Genomic DNA, 18198 nt, shown 5'->3' with positions numbered 1-18198 from the left:
TCTCCAACCTGAATGGAAAGACCCTTTTTCAGATACTCTTAACTAGACCATACACACCAAAGCTGAAGGAAACGGAGTCTCGGATTCATTTCCTATCTGAAACAGCCCCTGCAGTGCACTGGCCTATAGAGCACTGCTCACCTTAAAACAATGCCCAAATGGAGAAAAAGCTTCCATACCAGGATGAGAAGAAGACGACATCTGAGCTAGACTGCTGACCCAAGACACCGGACCAGGACTGTATACCAATTACTTTGATAATTTCTCCAACCTTTGATTATGAACTACTCCAATTGTTAAGTTTATGATAAATTACCTATGTCTAGTACTTCTGTGTTACCTTGGTGGGTTTCCCTACTCCAAGGCTCTAACTAGATAGCCCTCAGAAACGTTATTCTAAAAAGAATTTATAGTTCTGTTTAGGCCACTGTTGATCTTACAAGGTGGGAGATTTCAACTGGCCAATTAATACCTGCTCTGACCCTGACCATAAATATGAACTTTCTCATAGGATCAAACTCAGAAACACAAGCAAAATTTTAACCCAAAAATACAACTTCTCGACTATTAAATTCTTACTCGTGACTTTATTAACGTTACTAGCTGTATTACTTATATCCTGTCTATTTTATAAAATTGTTGTCTGTTACATTTCCCAATGTGTAACTAGGCCCACAAGATGGATGATGGCTAAACATCTTGAAGAAACAGATAAAATTTATAACCCTGAATAAAATAAATATAATAGTGTGATTCTAGGTATGGGAATGAGCAAAGATGGGTAAACACTTCCTGGATCATAATAGAGTAGTAAGACAGGTGATCCAGAGAACTTTTAGTATCAACAGGGCCTGATAAAAAAAACTAACACCTTGAATGGCAACTCAGAAGATTCTTCACCTGAACTAGGAATGAGCCATCCTAGCACCGTGGGACAAAATTGGTCATGAAATGTCTCTCAAAATATTGGTCGAATTTAGGACCAAGGGGGAACACTGTGAATGAAAATACTACAATGTGCATGAAAATACTGCAACCATGTCAGTAAACAAAGAATGCTGAATCCAAATCATCAGCGGCTGCTGCCAACCCCCAGCGAGTTCATGCCTACAGCCCGGCCTCTCAGCCACTCACAGTGGTGCCCTCTGAGCAGACTCAGTGCAAGAAAGGACAGGATACTGGCCCTAGATAGCCAGGTGCTTGCCAAAGGAATGAATTCAATGACCCAAATGTTTGCTTCCCACCATACATAGAAAACCACTAAATACTTGAACTTGAGATATCTGGTTTTCTTTAGATAACAAGCAATATTTTATTGTTCCAATTACCTGATCTTTGTTGTAAAGATTCTATTTATCCTAGCTCCTCCACTACCTCTTGGGAGCAGTCCCTCAGAGTGATCTGAGAGGCTGTCATCCCGGCTCGAGTCCTCCAGCCAAATAAATCAAAGCCCTTAACATTTAGGCTGAACGTTTATTTCAATGACGTTCCAGAATAGACACAACTCATCAATTCTGTAATGGAACACACTGAATCAGGAACCAAAAGCGTGTTTTAGTCCAGAAAATCTCCAGGTTCCTATTTCTTCCTGTCATTATACAATCCCTCCAGAACTCATTACTTTGCTGTCTGCTCCTCTGGCAACCAAACTCAGAGAAGAGACAACTCAGCAGAGTGCCCTGCTGGGGAGAACACCCCGCAGAAGCACTGCAGGCTGCCTTCCCTCCCGCAAGCTCTGCTGACCCTTGGTGTCCCCCGTGGAGACCAGGCCAACACAGCTCTTCCCAACAGCTGCAAAGTCGCACACGTTAAATAAATCATTTTATTTTATATGATATTTTACGTATATACCCATCTCTGAAAACAGCTTTGCCAGAAGCCCAAATCTTCAACATTAATCTGCAAAGGCAAATCAGGTCCCCAAGGGAAAACAAGTCTTAAGACGACGCTAAGGCCTCCAAAGTCCTCTCCACGACCATGAACCAAACTGCCTGCAGGTCTGCAGCTGCAGGAGGCTACATGTCTGCTTTTAAAGCAACCCCTTTCTGCCCTCGGGTGCTACAATGCCCTTTTATGCCCTCCCATCACAGGGCAAGAGCAGCCGCTGCAGAACCTTGCAGGGCAGCACTGACAGGACTGGACAAAGGGGATCAGAGCTAAACAAAGCATTCTGATGACACGAGCTTGTCACTGTGTCTCTTTACAGATGTAGATATATATAGAGAGAAGTGGGGTGATATTGCTCAAAGTCACACAGCTAATAAGTGGCAAAGTATATAACTCTGCTCCTCCCTCCTGTGTGACGCCCAACTGGGACAACCACAGGGTTCTCTCGTGGCTGCCTGAACAGTCTTTTCCTATCACTCATGACACACAATAATGTCTGAACTTAGCCTGCATTTGCAGCATCTTTTCCCTCCAGTTTCTCAGGAACAAGGCTGTTCGGGCCTGTATGAATTCTGGCTTCCTGAAATCTCCGTGCTCAGGCTGGTCTTGCCTGTGCATCCGGCCCGCTGCTCAGAGGCTCTTCCTCCCCTGCAGGAGGACGTTTCTAATCTTCACAGGGACACAACTTCAGGGGAGCTCTCCTCTCGCCCTCAGCATGGCAGGTGTCCCAGGCCTCATCCCGAGCAGCCCCGTTAGGACGGTGTCTGCCCAGCTCTGCTAGTCAGATCAGCAGCCTCAATGCCAGGGATTATACCCAGGTCACACTGCAAACCTACTGCCCGCCTCACAGCCCCCAGCCAGCAGGTCACCTGGAAGTCACAGCAAGTGCCCCACCCAATCCAGAAGTCTCTTCTTTTGCCAGCACCACTGATGAATGGTTTCCAACCTTCGGTCAGTTTCGCACAAAACAGCACCTTCAACTGTGAAACGGGTGGTTTTTCTTCTGCACCTCATCCTTACTGGAAACGTAAAGGGAAACCAAAAGGCCTTTTCTCAACCCTTTTCTGATGAAACCCTCCCACCCACAATACTCATATGCTCAAGAGCTTTGGATCCACATGATTTTCTTTCTCTTAGGCTAAGTGGCTCAAAAAACTAAGGGATTCTTTCTCCTTTGAGGGTATTAGCACTCAGTTTCTCGGCTTTAATCTGTTTTTGTCTCTCTCTTCAGTGACCCTAGCAGTTGCCACCTCTTACTCCCTTCAGCAGCCTCCCTCCCAACTTCTAGTCTAGGAAATCAGCTGTGATGAGGGGCATGGGGGCAGTCACAGAAGATGCAACTAAGGCACAGAGAGGCTACATAATTTGCCCAAGAAATCACCTTGAACCACCAACAGAGTGTGTCACGTCCCTCTGTTTAACTCTAATGCTAAGCAAGTTAACTTTTTGTAGATTATGTTTATAAACAGATGAGGTATGAAAATACATACAAGGACACACATCAACTCTAAGATATTCATTAACTCCACTATTTTGTTTCTATTTATTTTATTTCTATTAAAAAATTAAGAACCCCTGCAGTCAATATAGCAAAATGTTACTGGGTTTTAAATCCAGAATATACAGGGGTTGTGTCATTACTCACTCTTGTATGTATTTTCACAAGACAAAATGATTTGAAAGTCTCTCTCCCCGGCCCCTACTCACTACTGGCTCTCACCAGAGCTCCCAGACCACACATCTAACAGCCTTTCACTTTACCCACAGCTGAACTCATCAGTTTTCCCCCAGAACTCCCTCTGCTGCTTTCCCTCCTCAGAACACAGCAGGACCATCATTTAACTCATTAATCCACCCAGAAACCTGGGCCTTACTCCATCCTACCTTCACAGACAGCATTGATCCTTTCCTCTTTACCATCTAAACATGCCTTCAATCTGTTCGCTTTTACCCACTGACCGTCCCACCGCTCAATTGGAAGCCAACAACACTGCCCACCTGGACTCATGAGTCTCCCAGGTGGCCCCACAGCCACTCTCCCCTACTTGAGACAAATGTGATTGTGTCTCTCCCACGCTTTTGGACTCATTTCAGACCCACTGTTCTTAGAAGAAACTTCAATTTCTTCACCTGGTGAAGGTCCTTGCCATGAAACTGTCAGCTCAGGAAGGGCAGGACACACCCTCGTCCCTCGGCTCCACCATCTGGCAGAGCATCAGCTTGGGAGGATTGAGTTCTTAGCAAACTACTTCACTTATCCATACAAATCCATGGTAGATTAGAAAGATTTTAGATGTTGAGCTCGACTATTAATTTGGGGATTTTGCACTGGCAACCTGCAAGTATATATTCCAATTATTGTGTCTTCTTAAAACCATACCCAGATTAAAGGAGTATTTGTGGAATGTCTTCAGAGTAAAAGAGACTGTACTTTTACAGATTTTATGTTTTAAAATATGAACAACCCGGACAGGGTCAAAAATAGAACCGCCTCACAAGTGACAGAAGACAGGTGAGACGCATATAGCAACAGGTCACAAAGATGGTAAGAGCAAAATTGTTTCTCCAACCCCCAAAACATTCCTCCAAGAACTGAAAACTCAGAAATTTGAAAGTAAAATACTATCATATAAAGAAAGAAAATAAATAATCCTCTTCATCAGGGTTTCTAGATCTGACTGCAGAGTTATTAGCAGGCCATACTGAATCCTAGCACAGAAAAATCAGATGGACTAGTGGTGAGTAAGTTCCAGGAAAATGGCAGTAACTCCTCCACTTGAAAGAGGACACACACTCACTTGTTCAAGGTGATTGTAAACCACATTCTGCAGAAATTCAGAAGATTCAGGCACCGCTTCTAGATGGTGATGACACGGAAGGACGGCTTGGATGCATGCTTCTAACTGAGTCACCGGCATTCTTACACTGCAGGGGGAAATGGAGGCCCTCAGTCAAGAGCACAGTTGTTCCTGTCATGTATCCCAGGCCGTGCCTCGGGGACTCAGTGTACTGTAGCAGTCCGGCCCCAGGTGAGGACCCGCAGCGTGGCCCAAGCAAGCAGGAGGGGCACTGTGCTTGAGAAATCCCATCCCCCATGGGGGCAAGAGGGGCTGGTGGGGTTGTGTGAACCTATAAATGCTCATAGAAATACACCTGCATACATTGAAGTGATAAAATTAAAAGTAGCAGGCTATTTAACAAAATTTCAATTGTCAGTGTTAATTTTACCATTCCATTCCGCTTGTCCCCTGCACTCTGAGACAGGCTTAGGCTCTCTCACACATGCAGCTCTGATGCAATGGTTGTGAAGTTATTTTACTTTGCTGCAAGTGTCTTCGCTCCCAGTGTCACTGTGACTGTCGTCTCTTAACACAGTCAGATATCTTCCTGCATCTCTCCCTGAGTTCCTTGCTCCTGCTTCTCAGATCCTGAGATAAAGAACAGGTGAAGGCACATGACTGGAAAAGTCAATGTGGACTTGACCAAAGTCCTCAGTGACCCCCTAGGTGAGTGCTGCCCACCCCTTACCTTCGATTCTCAAGGTTCTGCCCAGGGTGACATCCAGCCAGGAGAGAGTCCTGGGCCCTATTAAAAGCTGTGTGGCTTGGGTGCAGGGAAAGCTGCAGGAGCTGGTTCTGTAGCCGTTCCCATCCACACCTCTGCTCCTCTCTCTCCTGAGGCAGCGCTGCCAAGCCCCCAGGCTCCCTGAGCTTCTGTCTTTCTCTTCTACTCTACTTCAAGCCCTTTTCCTCTTCCTTTACTCCCTGATTATCCCTAGCTGGAGTGATTTTTCTATCATAGAATCTGAAAAAATTTCCTGCAGCTGAAAAAGAGGTGCCAGAGGTCAACGCGCATATGGTGGTTCCTGAATAGAGCCCCTGGTTAGGGGGACCCTCACCAACACTCACGGGGCATCAGGCATGTTGCAGGGTTGACCACCACCAACAAGAGTTTGCTGTGACACCAAGGCACGCACAGCATCCCTGCTCACTAAATTGTAGTTGTAGTCCTTTATTAAGAAGCAAAAATAAAAAAATTGCTCATGTTTCTTACTAAAATTATTTATGAGGGAGAAAAAGAAATTGTAATAGAAAGAACAAATTTCACTCCATGTTAGATGTGTTCATTTGGCTTTAATCTTGTACCTTGTTTTCTAGGCTCAGACTTGCTATCTCTGCACCTTTTGTAAAAGAAAGTTGCCTTTAGCCTGAAATATCCAGGAGGGCCTATTCTCCGGGCTCTGATCTTTAAGGATATTTGCTCTTCTACACTTATGTATAGATGGCAAGTTGTAAAATAGTGAATAACCTTTCTTTTTTTTTGGAGGTTTTACAGGGGCACCATAATTTGACCCACATGGACAGCTGCAGGAACAAAGGATTTCAAGGACAAACAATTCATACAGCAAGAAGTTTGCAACAACCAGCCACATCCCCGCCGCTTTTTAGTATAAAAGGAGACTGAATTCTGCCCTGGGGAAGAGAGTTCTACTGGATAACAATATGCCATTTTCTGGGTCTGCCAGCTTTACAAATAAAGTCTCTTTTCCTTACTCCAACATCTCATCTCCCGATTAATCGGCCTGTCATGCAGCAAGCAGAACGAGTTTGGACTTGGTAACAAATTGACTGCCTTAGAGGTAGTATGTCTCCACTGTTTCCTCATTTCCAGTATTTCACCACCTATCAATTTTATATGCTTTTTAACAACATGAACAAAAAACCTATTACAAGGAATTGATTCCACAGAAATAAAATTATTTCTACTCCTTCAAAACTTTTTTCTTTTCTATTTTATTTTGTTTTGCTTATTGAAAAGAAAATAAATTCAAATCTTTTTATTTCACGTATTTTTATAACTAGATATTGTAAATACTACAAAGATATTTAAATTGCAATAAAAATTGTTCATATATTAGTATAAAGATATATACACAATCAATGCAGATTAGGAAAGGAGTAGATATTTACTAAAAATCCACTGCACATCCAGTCTTTTACAAGCATATCCTGGAATATAAGCTCTATTATCCAGGGTCCCCCACCCCCAATCTCACTGCGGAGTCCCTTAGTAATCAACTACCAAGGCACCAGCATAGAACCATGAGATCACTATTTTAGGTATAAATGAGAGTATTAGCTCATTCAATTCTAAAACAGAAACCTTAAAATAAATACTGAACTTACTTACAGATAAACAAATTTGGACACAAAAAAGTACAGTTTCTCCCCAAATTCACAAAGATAATAACTGGTAAAGGCAAGATTTGAACTCATCTGCCTTGAATATAAAGCTAAGTTGGAAATCCCCTTCAACTGTGGAGGACCAGCAGCACAGCCTGTCACCCTATCTTTGTTCAGATCTGGCTTTAGACAGCCTGAGACAGCACCCCTTCCTATGGAACTCGAGGGCAAACAATAACAATAAGGATTTTATATTCAGTAGTTTCTTAGGTCTCAATTATATAAAGTGTCAGCAGGTCAGCAGAAAACTCTGGGAAATATGAGTGGGTCCAGAGCTTTTTGCTGATAAGAAACTCAATCTATCAGGACAGAGTGACCTTCCCATGAGAGGCCTCATGGACATAAACTAAAGGCAACTGAGCAATGAAAACTAGCAAGAACATGGAACTCAAGCAAGAAGGATCCCTACCATCCCCTGCCCAGTTGCCTCTTCACCTTTGTGGACAAGACGGCAGAAAGTCCATGTTCTTGTCCAAGTTACAACATCATGGATTCTCACCCATATAATATTACGACTCTATGCTGTCTTAAGTCCTTTCCAACTAAAATATGATGACACCAATATCTCAGCGGAATGTCTATGTCTCCACTTTCTCTCTTCTATTAGGAGACTATATCTATGGCCACAAAGCCGAAATTCAATTAAAAACACCATGCACGAAGCCTGGTGAAAGTCTGTGTAAGAGACATTGTTCTCAAGCTCAGTGAGTGAAAACTCAGAAAAAGTGGTCCTTATCCCTCTGCAAGTGGAAGGTAGCCTGATTGTGTGTGTGTATGTGTGCGCACGTGTGTGTGTAAATCAAATACAATGTATTGTGGGATGTGCACAGATTTTTTTTATGTTACTATCATTTCATGAGGATGAGCCAACCTTTAAAGTAATTTGAATCTACTATTCTGAGAGAGTCTCAGGATCTTTTGGTGGAGGATGGGAAAGGGGAAAGGAAAGGAGGAAAGAAGTAAATGAAGCAAAGCTGTAAGTATACTGCTAGGGAAAGTCAAGACATTAATTTTGTTCCTACTTGCATCACACACAAATTAGGGACTGGCTTTCCCACATGTCTTGTCAAGCACTGAGTTGCAGAAGAACAGGTGACAGCCCATTTCTCACTGAGCTTGTGACTGTACGTGGCATCTTATAGACACTAATTATTTAACCTGATCAAACAATCTGGCAGCAGGCTGTAATTCTCCTATTTTGAGAGATAAGAAAACAGGGAGTGAAAGAGGGTATATAGCTTGACCAAAGTCAGAGGACAAGTAAACTAAAGAAGATGAATTCAAACTCAGATCTGAATGCAGAGTCTGATCTTCCCACTCCGAGGGCTGGAAATTCCTTAACACACAGGGTCCCCAGCTCCTCTGCTTTGTTCCTGGCACCAAGCATTTCCCATGGCGATATTCTCCAGTTCTCAGACACAGCGCTCTGTGCAGCCAATAACCTCCATTCGACCTTGATCATCTACCTGTCACGCCCACCAGGCTTCACCAGGCAAGAAAGCTGGCTTTCAACTGCATACAAAGCCACCCGTTTTATCCTGGACTCTTCAGCGGCTTTTCCAGCGTAAACGCAGCCATGAAAGTGCTCACAGTTTGTACATGAGCCACACTACCTCTCTCCATCTCTGTCCCCACCTATACTACTTTGCTATGACCATTTTGAGAATCTTGGAAACAAATTTTAAAAACAGAAAAGAAAGGATTCTGTAACAAGCACTTAATACTTACAATTTTAAATGAGAAGTTACAAAGTGAGTATTTACAAACCGAATCTGCCTTCCTAGGTGTCAGTTTTAACAGTTAAAATATACAATAGCAAAAAATTCTGACTTAAATAATTAACAAAAACATCAACAATAATCTGGAATAAACTCAAAAATAATGCCCATGTTGTACATGGTGGAAGTACAGGACTGTACTGTGGGGTAAAGTAAGAGGTGTGAAAGTAGAGACATCAACATTTTGTATGGAGGAAAGCAGTTTTGTAAAAATGTACGTTCTCCTAAAGATAATTCAAAAGTACTAAAAAATCCCACGACAGCACTTCTTTTTTTTTTTAACTTGAAAAATTATATTAGAATTCTTCAGGAATAATAAAGTCATAATACTAACCAAGAAAATTTGGGATCGAAAAGAGAATCAAAAAATCGCACTGTCAGATATTAAATAAATGTTTACAATATGTAAGATATAGTGCTAGTGTAAGAAAGTAAGATTGATAAAAATAAACCATGAGCTCAAAAAGAGACTCTAGTGTACACAAGTATTCTTTACAGGTGGGATTTCAAGTTAAAAAGCAAAGTAGGAATTCAATAATTGTCTTGGGACAATCAGAGAATCCCCTGGAAAAAACAAATTCTATTCCAGTCATAATGACCGCAAGAAAAATTACAGAATGTGATGTGAATATTAGAAAGTACTAATAACAGCGAATATAATTCTTTGCTCATATTAATTCAACTTCTCTTCACTATAACAAGTACCATCATCATCTCCATCTTAGAGATTAAAAAAACCTACAGAAGAAATTTATACCATTATAAGAAAGTATTTCTAAGAATAATATCAGGAATAAAACCCAAAAAGAAGACATTTACAATCTTAAGATTATTTTGGGCCACAACAAAAATGAACCTACTGAACAAAATGAAAGGCAAAATATGACAAGGAAAAGCTCTCTGATACATGTTGATGAAGACAAGGGGTTAATGTTCATAATATACATAGAGCTGTCACAAAGCAACAAGAAGCTGCCTCACTTAAATGTGTGCAAAGGACAAAAGAGATCATTCACTTTTTAAAAGTCAGATGGCTAATGAGTGAAAAATGCTCAATACCTCACTGGTCATCAAGTGCAAATTAAAACAATGAAAAAGTACTTTTGCTCATCATATTGGCACATATTTTTAAAAGATATTCTAGCTAGTGTCCATCTTTGAGAGAACAAACTGTGAGCGATCTTTTGGAGGATGACATGTCAATGGATATGTAAACTCTGAAAAACGTGTGTACACACAGGCTGAACTCCACATTTTGGAATCGTTTCATTTAGAAAAATTCAGTTCAAAAAGATGTACTTATCAGAGCATTTACACAGCACTGTTTACAATGGTGAGAAGAAAAGCTGAAGTGAAATCATATCCAGCGATAGAGAATTGGTTACATAAGTTATTCTACATCTTTTCATGCCCCACAGGAGAAGGAATTTCTTGATTCACTTGAAAGGAGCCTGTGATTTATGTAGTTGTCACATCCAAGGACTAAATTTCCAGAAACCTTAACGAAAATAATACTCATACAAGATCACAGGAATGTTTGTATAAGAAGTATGCCAGTCAAACACCCTTTCTGACAGTGGAAAATGGAGAAAACTTAAGTGTCCACCATCAAGACAATGATGCGGTAAATCACGGTGAGCTGTGGGCACTAAAGTTCCGGTGTTTCGGCGTGGTCCAAGGCCTTGTCCACAGTACGCTCCCACGAAAGGTGTCCTTACACAAGAGACCAAACCTGCATATCAGGAAAACCCTCTACTCTATCTGAAAGGACCGGGTGAGTCTGGAGAGAGAGGACGTCTGTGATATATACCTGAGTGAATAAACCGAGCTGCAGAAAACATATAGTATGGCCTTATTTTTCAATAAAGCATATATACACACACATAGACATAGATTTCTCATATACGTGTATGTATGTGTTTATTTATATGACATAGGCATAAAGGTCATGAAATATATACTCCACATTGTCAGCAGTTTTTACTCTCAGGAAAAAAGGGGAAGGGATGTAGGGGACTTTCGGTACCACAACAGATCTCTTTTCAGAATTTCAGTTAAGTATACTTGGAATTTAAAAGTTTATTTAAGTCCAAAGTAAAATGGACGAGGACTCCACAAGACAGAATGCTATACTAGTCATTAAAAATCATGCCAGGGGAGATAGAATATTGTAGAAAAATGTGTAATAAGCCGAATGGAAAATGGAGGTCTCCACACAGTATACAGGCACACATTGCTCGCTGGTTTTTATGACAGAGGTAATACACACTGATGAAAAGAACAGAAAATAGATGTTAATGTGTTAATTATTATCTCTGAGTACTGGCACCAGGATAGATCCTTTTGACCCTTTTTTCAGACATTTATATTAAATACACACTATTTCTCATCTGAAAAATGCATTTTTAGATGTCTAGTACCACACATTGGAAAATTACACGAGTACTTACAGAAACAAATAACTAGGAGACACCGCAGCAGCGTCACAAAGTGTAGAAAGGGCGATCCTGAATAACACCGCGCAGTTACATAAGGACCCACAAAGTGAGAGCACCTGCTGTAACAGGGCGCGGCCCCCTTCCATTTGTCAGATGTGTCTTCAGGGCTGAGGCAGTTCTGAGCACGGCCAGTGTCAGTGCTGGTGTCTGGATGGATGCCACTGGAGGTGAGGGCACCTGCAAGCCGAGAGGAAGAACAGAAATCATCCTCTGCTTTTTCTGTCTTGTTTCTTTGTTACTTTTAAAGAGAGGCGGAAATAAGATAAACTGGATCTTTCCTACTGAAATTTCAGTAATGAAACCATTTTTAAAGTGATCCCAACTTATATTCTGCCTATGACTGTCTTTTCAACAAAGCATCATATTTATAAAATGTTAATTAACTCAGTTAATTAACTCCCTGTTGAAACATTCTAGTAAAGAGCATGAACTGCAGTATGTAAAAGAACCACACCTGCAGTGACTAGCTCAGCTGTCTTGACGGCAGTGCAGTCAGCCCCCACCATCCCGTGGCCCTGAGCTCCTGATGCTGGTAAGAGAGCGCGCTGCTGCCTCAGATGGAAAGAAAAGGTGAAAGCATTTTCTGAAATCTACAGCACTGACAAAACATAACTGATAAATCCCAGGCTCCTTTGAGGCTGTCATTTTCCGTTTCTGGCCAACACCCGTCAATGAGCAGAACCAGCCCATTCCCGAGTCATGGGACTCACGTGGGCAGAAGTTTTGGAGAAATTTCCAGGTATAGAATGTAAACCAACTATACATAAAACTCTGAAAAAGAAAAGATGCAATAATCTGATTTTGGAAGACACTAAAATATTCTCCTAAGCCTTAGTACTTGGAAAGGCTGGGCTTCTACTAAGCCACTTATTTATTTCACAGCCAATGAGCATCTCCCACAAACCCTGTTTCCCTGTGTCAGCTGGGAGCTTCAGGCACATTGATGTTGTCTATCTTATAAGTCACAAGGCAGAGGCGTGTGTCTCACGCTGGCAACTCTCACACAGGCTCAACTCCTAGCCTCACTGTATGAACTTGGCCCCATTTTCTCACCTGTTTATTTGGTACCTGTTCTTCTGTAAGCTGCCTGAAATGCTTATTGAAACAAGTCAGAAGAATGAGTGGGTAGAGAAATGGACAGATGGACAGGTGAGAGATGGGCAGAAAAACAGAGAGTCTCCAAGAGAAGGGGAGCAATCAAAATTACCTATGCAAAACCCTCTTCTAGTCAGGGAAGGAAACCACCACGGAAAAGTGTGAAGAGGCAGGTTGCTTAGGACTGTTTCCTGGATTCCATGAAAAGTCACACCAAGAGATGAGAGGGTAGAACTATAAATAATAAAAGAAAAAATCATGCATGTTTGAAAAATATATCTACATTATGTACTTTCTAAAGAATAGAGTCAAATTAGCAAGGCCCAATAACACAATCCTTGGGTATATACAGAAGTGAGAATCCCATCTCCAATCTGCAAGGCATCCCTTTGGAGCACTGAGAGTCTACACGGTGCAGTCATAAAGCCATCACCGCAAAAGCGATGCTATCCTGCACTTACGAGGAAAGAGCAGCTGTGCTCGGTCTGCCTACACATGTCTTTTACACCCCTCAGCACCTCTACGGGGGAGGGACGCCTAGCGAGCCCCATCTCTGCAGGACAGAAAACAAGTCCAAGAGAGGCTAAGCCGACCTACCAATTCTCCATCTCACAGGACTTGTCACTCCAGACCAGGACTCGAACTCGGACCCACGTTTGTAACCACAGTACTACCGTATTTTATGTGCTTTTTGTGTGTATAATACATTTGTTTCTGGCATGAAAGGGTATTTAATAAATGATCGGTTGTCTTGTCTATCTCATTAGTTCACAATCTTTATATTTTTGAATTGTACTCTTCCCCTGGAGAAAGGAACGGAAAGAGCGGGGGTCAGAATGAGGTGGGGCTCCATTCTTTATCTGTTGCCTCATCTCATCCAAGTCCCCAAACAGGGAGAAAGAGCAAATGTTCTCTTCATCATTTAAAGAGAGGGCTCCAGTGACGGTGACTTACTCAACCCCAAAACCAAGTCTGGGGGAAGGGCACATGCAGCAACGAGAGCAGTATCACCTGTAGGAAGGCAAAAAGAGCTCAGGGGATGGCTCAATGGGTCAGCCTGATTTCATTTCAATCGATAATACAATAGCACACTCTAAAAAAACTAGAATGCAATGGATTTCCTCTTTCTTGACATCTAGCAAGTTTCCACATCTCACATGTAACATTATCACGAACTAGTGAAAGGAAGAGTCCACAGACAAGGAAAATCAATGCCACAGGCAGGCTGAAACACAGGCTGGAGGAAAGGAAGGGAAAGGGCATAGTAAAGAAGAGGGGAAATTCTGGGAAAAAGACATCATCACAAGGACTCTCAAGCATCATCCAGCAATCATATAATCATTCTTTCAAGAGAGAGTTACTTAGGTCCTATTTTGTGCAACACTGTACAGTGGGCGAAGCAAGAGCACAGCGTCCATGGTGGCAGCAAGCTGCGGAGCTCCAATACACTTCTGATCCCGGTACCTTGCACACTTGTCCTCAGTATAAAGGCAAAATATATAGTAAAATAATCCAATGTAAACTCTATGCAATGCTGAAAAAAATTAAAGAATACCTAAATACCTGGACAGACACACCACGCACATTCCTGAATCAAATGACAGCATTCTTGGGATGGCAGTGCTCCCCAGAGCGATCCATATATTCAACGTGGACTCGATCACAATCCCAGTGGGTTCCTCTGCAGAAACTGACTATCTGCTGCTACAATTCATATGGGAATTCGAGGATCTCAGTAACCAAACCGTACTTGAAATAGAAGAAGAGTTTGAGAGGACTTGTAATTCTCAATTTCAAACCTTACAACTGTATCTCCAGGTGAGATTAGAGGCCATTTTTAAGTTATAATTGTGTTTATCCTTATTTTCTAAATTCTGTACAACGAATATACCTGTTAGAATAAGAAATTTAAAAAGTAAGGTATCTTTTAAAACATGCAAACCTATTCATTCATTGGGAAAAAAATATTTTGACTATAAAGAAGTAAACAAATATCTAGTGAAAAAGGACTATTTAAAAACAAGAGTGCATTTACATTTTTTGTAAATTGGAAACTGAAAAGCACAAACACATCAAGTTTCTAGGGAGAGTGTTGCAACATATTAATTGTTATTTCCAAAATTCTAATTGAACAATGAAAACTCAAGAAAGAGAAAATCTTGATTGACAGCCAACTGCAAACACATGGAGAGCAAAGGCCTAGAAATCACAGTTCCTTTAACTCTGCTACTAACTCAATAGGAGAGGAAATTCCTCAGTGAGGGGACAGTGGAATCCCATGCATAAGACAGGATACACAGCACAAACTGCACTAGAATTGGGGGTGATTTCCATAGAAGAATTCTAAAGTTACAACATTGATGAAAAACTATAAAAACACTGACAGACAGATTAAAACACACAGTCATATATATTATATAAAAACATATGAAGTCTGCCCCCATGTTGCATAGAAATACAAACATATTTGTTCATTTATGGGCACTGATTACTTTATCCCAGGTAGAATATTTCAACTAAAATAGATAATCAATAATACACTCCTCTTGTCAAAACTAGTTGATAAGTTACTCTGCTATGTATGCATAATGTGTCTAAGATAGATTTAAAATTAGTGAAAAAGATTTTTGTATGGTTTCTTGAACCCTTCTCAAAACACCAAGCTTAATTTTAAAATAAATCTGAGCAGTATTTCTATATGATCTTTTCCCTTGTGAAATGAACAACACAGTCTGTTGTCAAAATTCTTTCCTTACAATGATTCACGAGCACCGTATACTCACAAAACTGCTGGACAGCAAGGCACTATCCAGACACTGTGACAAATCAAATGAAACACAAGGAAGACAGTGACCCTATTCTGCAGGGCTTATAATCTGTTCCAACACCGGGTTTTTATTTGATTTGTTTGATTGGTTAGAAAAATAAAATCACTCAAGTACATTCTTCTTTGAGCATTATGTAAATCATGACTCTCTTTTTAGTGTCATGAGCAGGAAAGACTTGAGTATGAATTGATTAGATCAACTAGGCACAATCATCGCTGGAGCCTGTGTAATAAATAAGTACATGAGATCTAAAATAAACCTACACAGATCTCTGCAAGGAAAATGAAGAGGTGAGTTCCCCAATGAGAAAACAAACAATCAAGAAATCAAAAAAGGAAAACTTTTTCATTAATGATTCCAGGCAGTAGTGGAGCATGGTGGTGAAGATCACAAATGCTGGGGACAAACATGAGGGTCTGAAATCCCACAGCACTGGGTAGCTGTGACACTGATATTTCAGTGAAATTTTCTGCACCTCAGTCTCCTATCCATAGACTGGGGACAGCCACAGCACCCATCTCCTAGAACAGTCTTAAGAATTAAGTTATTTTTTATATAAAAGTTTAAATAAAATACCTCAGATTTTAAATATTACCCCAAAAGCTCAAGGAACAAAGAAAACAGTGATAAATTGGAGTTCATCAAATGTTAAAAATTTGCTTCAAAGGACACCATCCAGAAGGTGAAAAAACAACAGAGAGGAGAAAATTTTTTCAAATTATTTATCTGATTAAGTATTTGTATCTTCAAATAAAAGAAAAAACTCCTACAACTCAACAAGAAAAAGAGAACTCAATTAAAATGTGTATAAAGTATCTGAAAATGTATTTTTCAAAGAAAATATACAAATGGCCAATAAGCACAATCAAACGATGTTCAATATCATTAGCTGTAAAAGAAATCAAGTCAAAACCACTAGGAGAAACCGCTTCACACTTACTACAATAGGTTATAATAAAAAAAATGTGTAACAAGCACTAATGAAGACACAGAGGAAGCGGAGCACGCAGCCCTTGCTTTTCAGGATGTAACACAGGGTGGCCACTTTAGAAAACAGCCTGGCAGGTCCTCAGAGAGTTGAACATTTGGTTTATGAATGACCCAGCATTTCTGCTCTCTGGTCACACAAGTAAGAGAACTGAAAACAAATGTCCACATAAAAATTCCTACAGGAGTATTCACGGCGCCATTACTCTTCACAAACAAAAAGCAGACACAACACAAACGACTATCACCTGATGAATGGGTAAACAGTAGGGCCCAGATATACAGTAGAATATAATTCAGCAATAGCAAAGCATAGAGTACTGACCCAGGCCACAACCTGGAAATACATTGAAAAAGTTACTCAGTGTGAAAGAAGTCAGTCACAATAGACAGTTCCATTTACATGAAATAACTTGTTTTACATGAAATGTCCAGCACAGGCAAATCCATAGAGAGAGAACAATGGCTGCCTGGGGCTGGGGGAGGATGAGGAAGATGGGAATGACTGCTTGTGCATACAGGGCTTCCTGTTGGGGGATGAAAATATTCTAAGATTGACTGCGATGCACAATTCTGGGCTTTGAGTAAAAACCGCTGCACATTGTAATGGGTGAATTGTATTAAAACTGTTAAGGACAAAAGCACCTAGGGCCAGAACCTTCAAATAGTAAATGCAAATTGCTAACTTTTATTACAGGAAGAAGAAACTGCCCTCAGCATGAAAGCAGGAGATCGGCAAATATGGGTTAACAGAATTGGACAAGAGCATTTCACTTGAAAGAGTTGCTGAGTGTACACGAAATATTCAGAAATAGGAAAATCAGCTTGACATCACGAAGAAGCATTCTGCTTCAAATGCAGATCAAGGATTCGGCAAGCCCAGCTGCTAGAAATAACCAGAGAAGAAACCTGGTTCTTACAACAAGCACCAGAGCCAACAAGGAAATGGTGGTGAGGAAAGCAGGCAGCCAAAAATCTGGAACAGTTTGCTACAAATAATTTCTCCACTGAAAATTCAAAAATAAAATGAAAGTGATGCAATGCTGAGCTGGCCTCACGTTAAAGGGCTTCCTCTGCTGCTCGACAGTTCTGTAACCCCGAATGAGAGACTCAGGAGAATCAGCATGGCTCCTGGCAGTCCCCAAGTGACTGCCCTCCAGCACGTTTACCACCATCACATCTGCCAGGGTTGTATTGCAGAGAAGAGACCAACTTCTAAAAGGCACAGGAAATGTTTACCAGGGAAGAAAAGGCTGCTGTCAGTCCTGGGACAGAGGCAGTGTGAGCAGAGGCCAGAAGGCTGCAGGTGAACTGGAGCAGACCTGGGGCAGGAAGGGACCACGGAAGAGCAGATCTCAATTTTCTACTCTCTCTCCCTAGAGGTAGGAGAGATAAAGCCTGCATCCTTCTCACCTGGAACTGTGGGTTCTGGCTGGCAGAAGTCTTACGTACAGGGAATGAATACTCAAGACTCTGTGGAAAAAGTCACGAAAGAGAGAGGGCGTAGGGACCCAACTCCACGAGCCTCTCAAATGATCCCATATTTATTGTGTATAATCAAAGGAAAACGTCATTAACAGTTGTGTGATAGTAAGCAGGAACTTGGGGAAAGAAGGATGAGACAGAGATTGTAGAATCCACCATGAGTACAAAGGCTTAGTGTATCTTTAGGTAAGTCATGGGGTGAGGGGAATAAGATACATCCTTTAGACATGTGAATTACAAAGCAGACCACCAGACCAGCTAGGTCCTTGCTTGGGGGATAATAGAGTATCTAACTGCACACAAGCCCAGCCTTTATAGCTGTGGGCCTGGGTCATTGCTTTGCGATGAGCAGAGTGCTATCTAAAACATCATCTACGCAAGCAAAGCATTATCTCTG

General features: G+C 41.3%; 1 protein-coding gene across 1 annotated transcript in view; it reads right to left on the bottom strand.

Moving 5' to 3' along the window:
- LOC140695107 (uncharacterized) overlaps positions 1 to 18198 on the bottom strand; it is a 78335-nt gene that overhangs the window by 26085 nt on the left and 34052 nt on the right. The window contains exon 6 of the mRNA XM_072958016.1: positions 11463 to 11583. Coding sequence (XP_072814117.1) covers positions 11463 to 11583 — 121 coding nt within the window. The remainder of the gene's footprint in view (positions 1 to 11462; positions 11584 to 18198) is intronic.

This window comes from Vicugna pacos, unplaced genomic scaffold, assembly GCF_048564905.1.
Source record: "Vicugna pacos unplaced genomic scaffold, VicPac4 scaffold_140, whole genome shotgun sequence".
In the NCBI taxonomy this organism is placed as follows: domain Eukaryota; kingdom Metazoa; phylum Chordata; class Mammalia; order Artiodactyla; family Camelidae; genus Vicugna; species Vicugna pacos.
The sequence above is the reverse complement of the archived record's forward strand: the minus strand, read 5'-3'. Positions and strand labels throughout refer to the sequence as shown.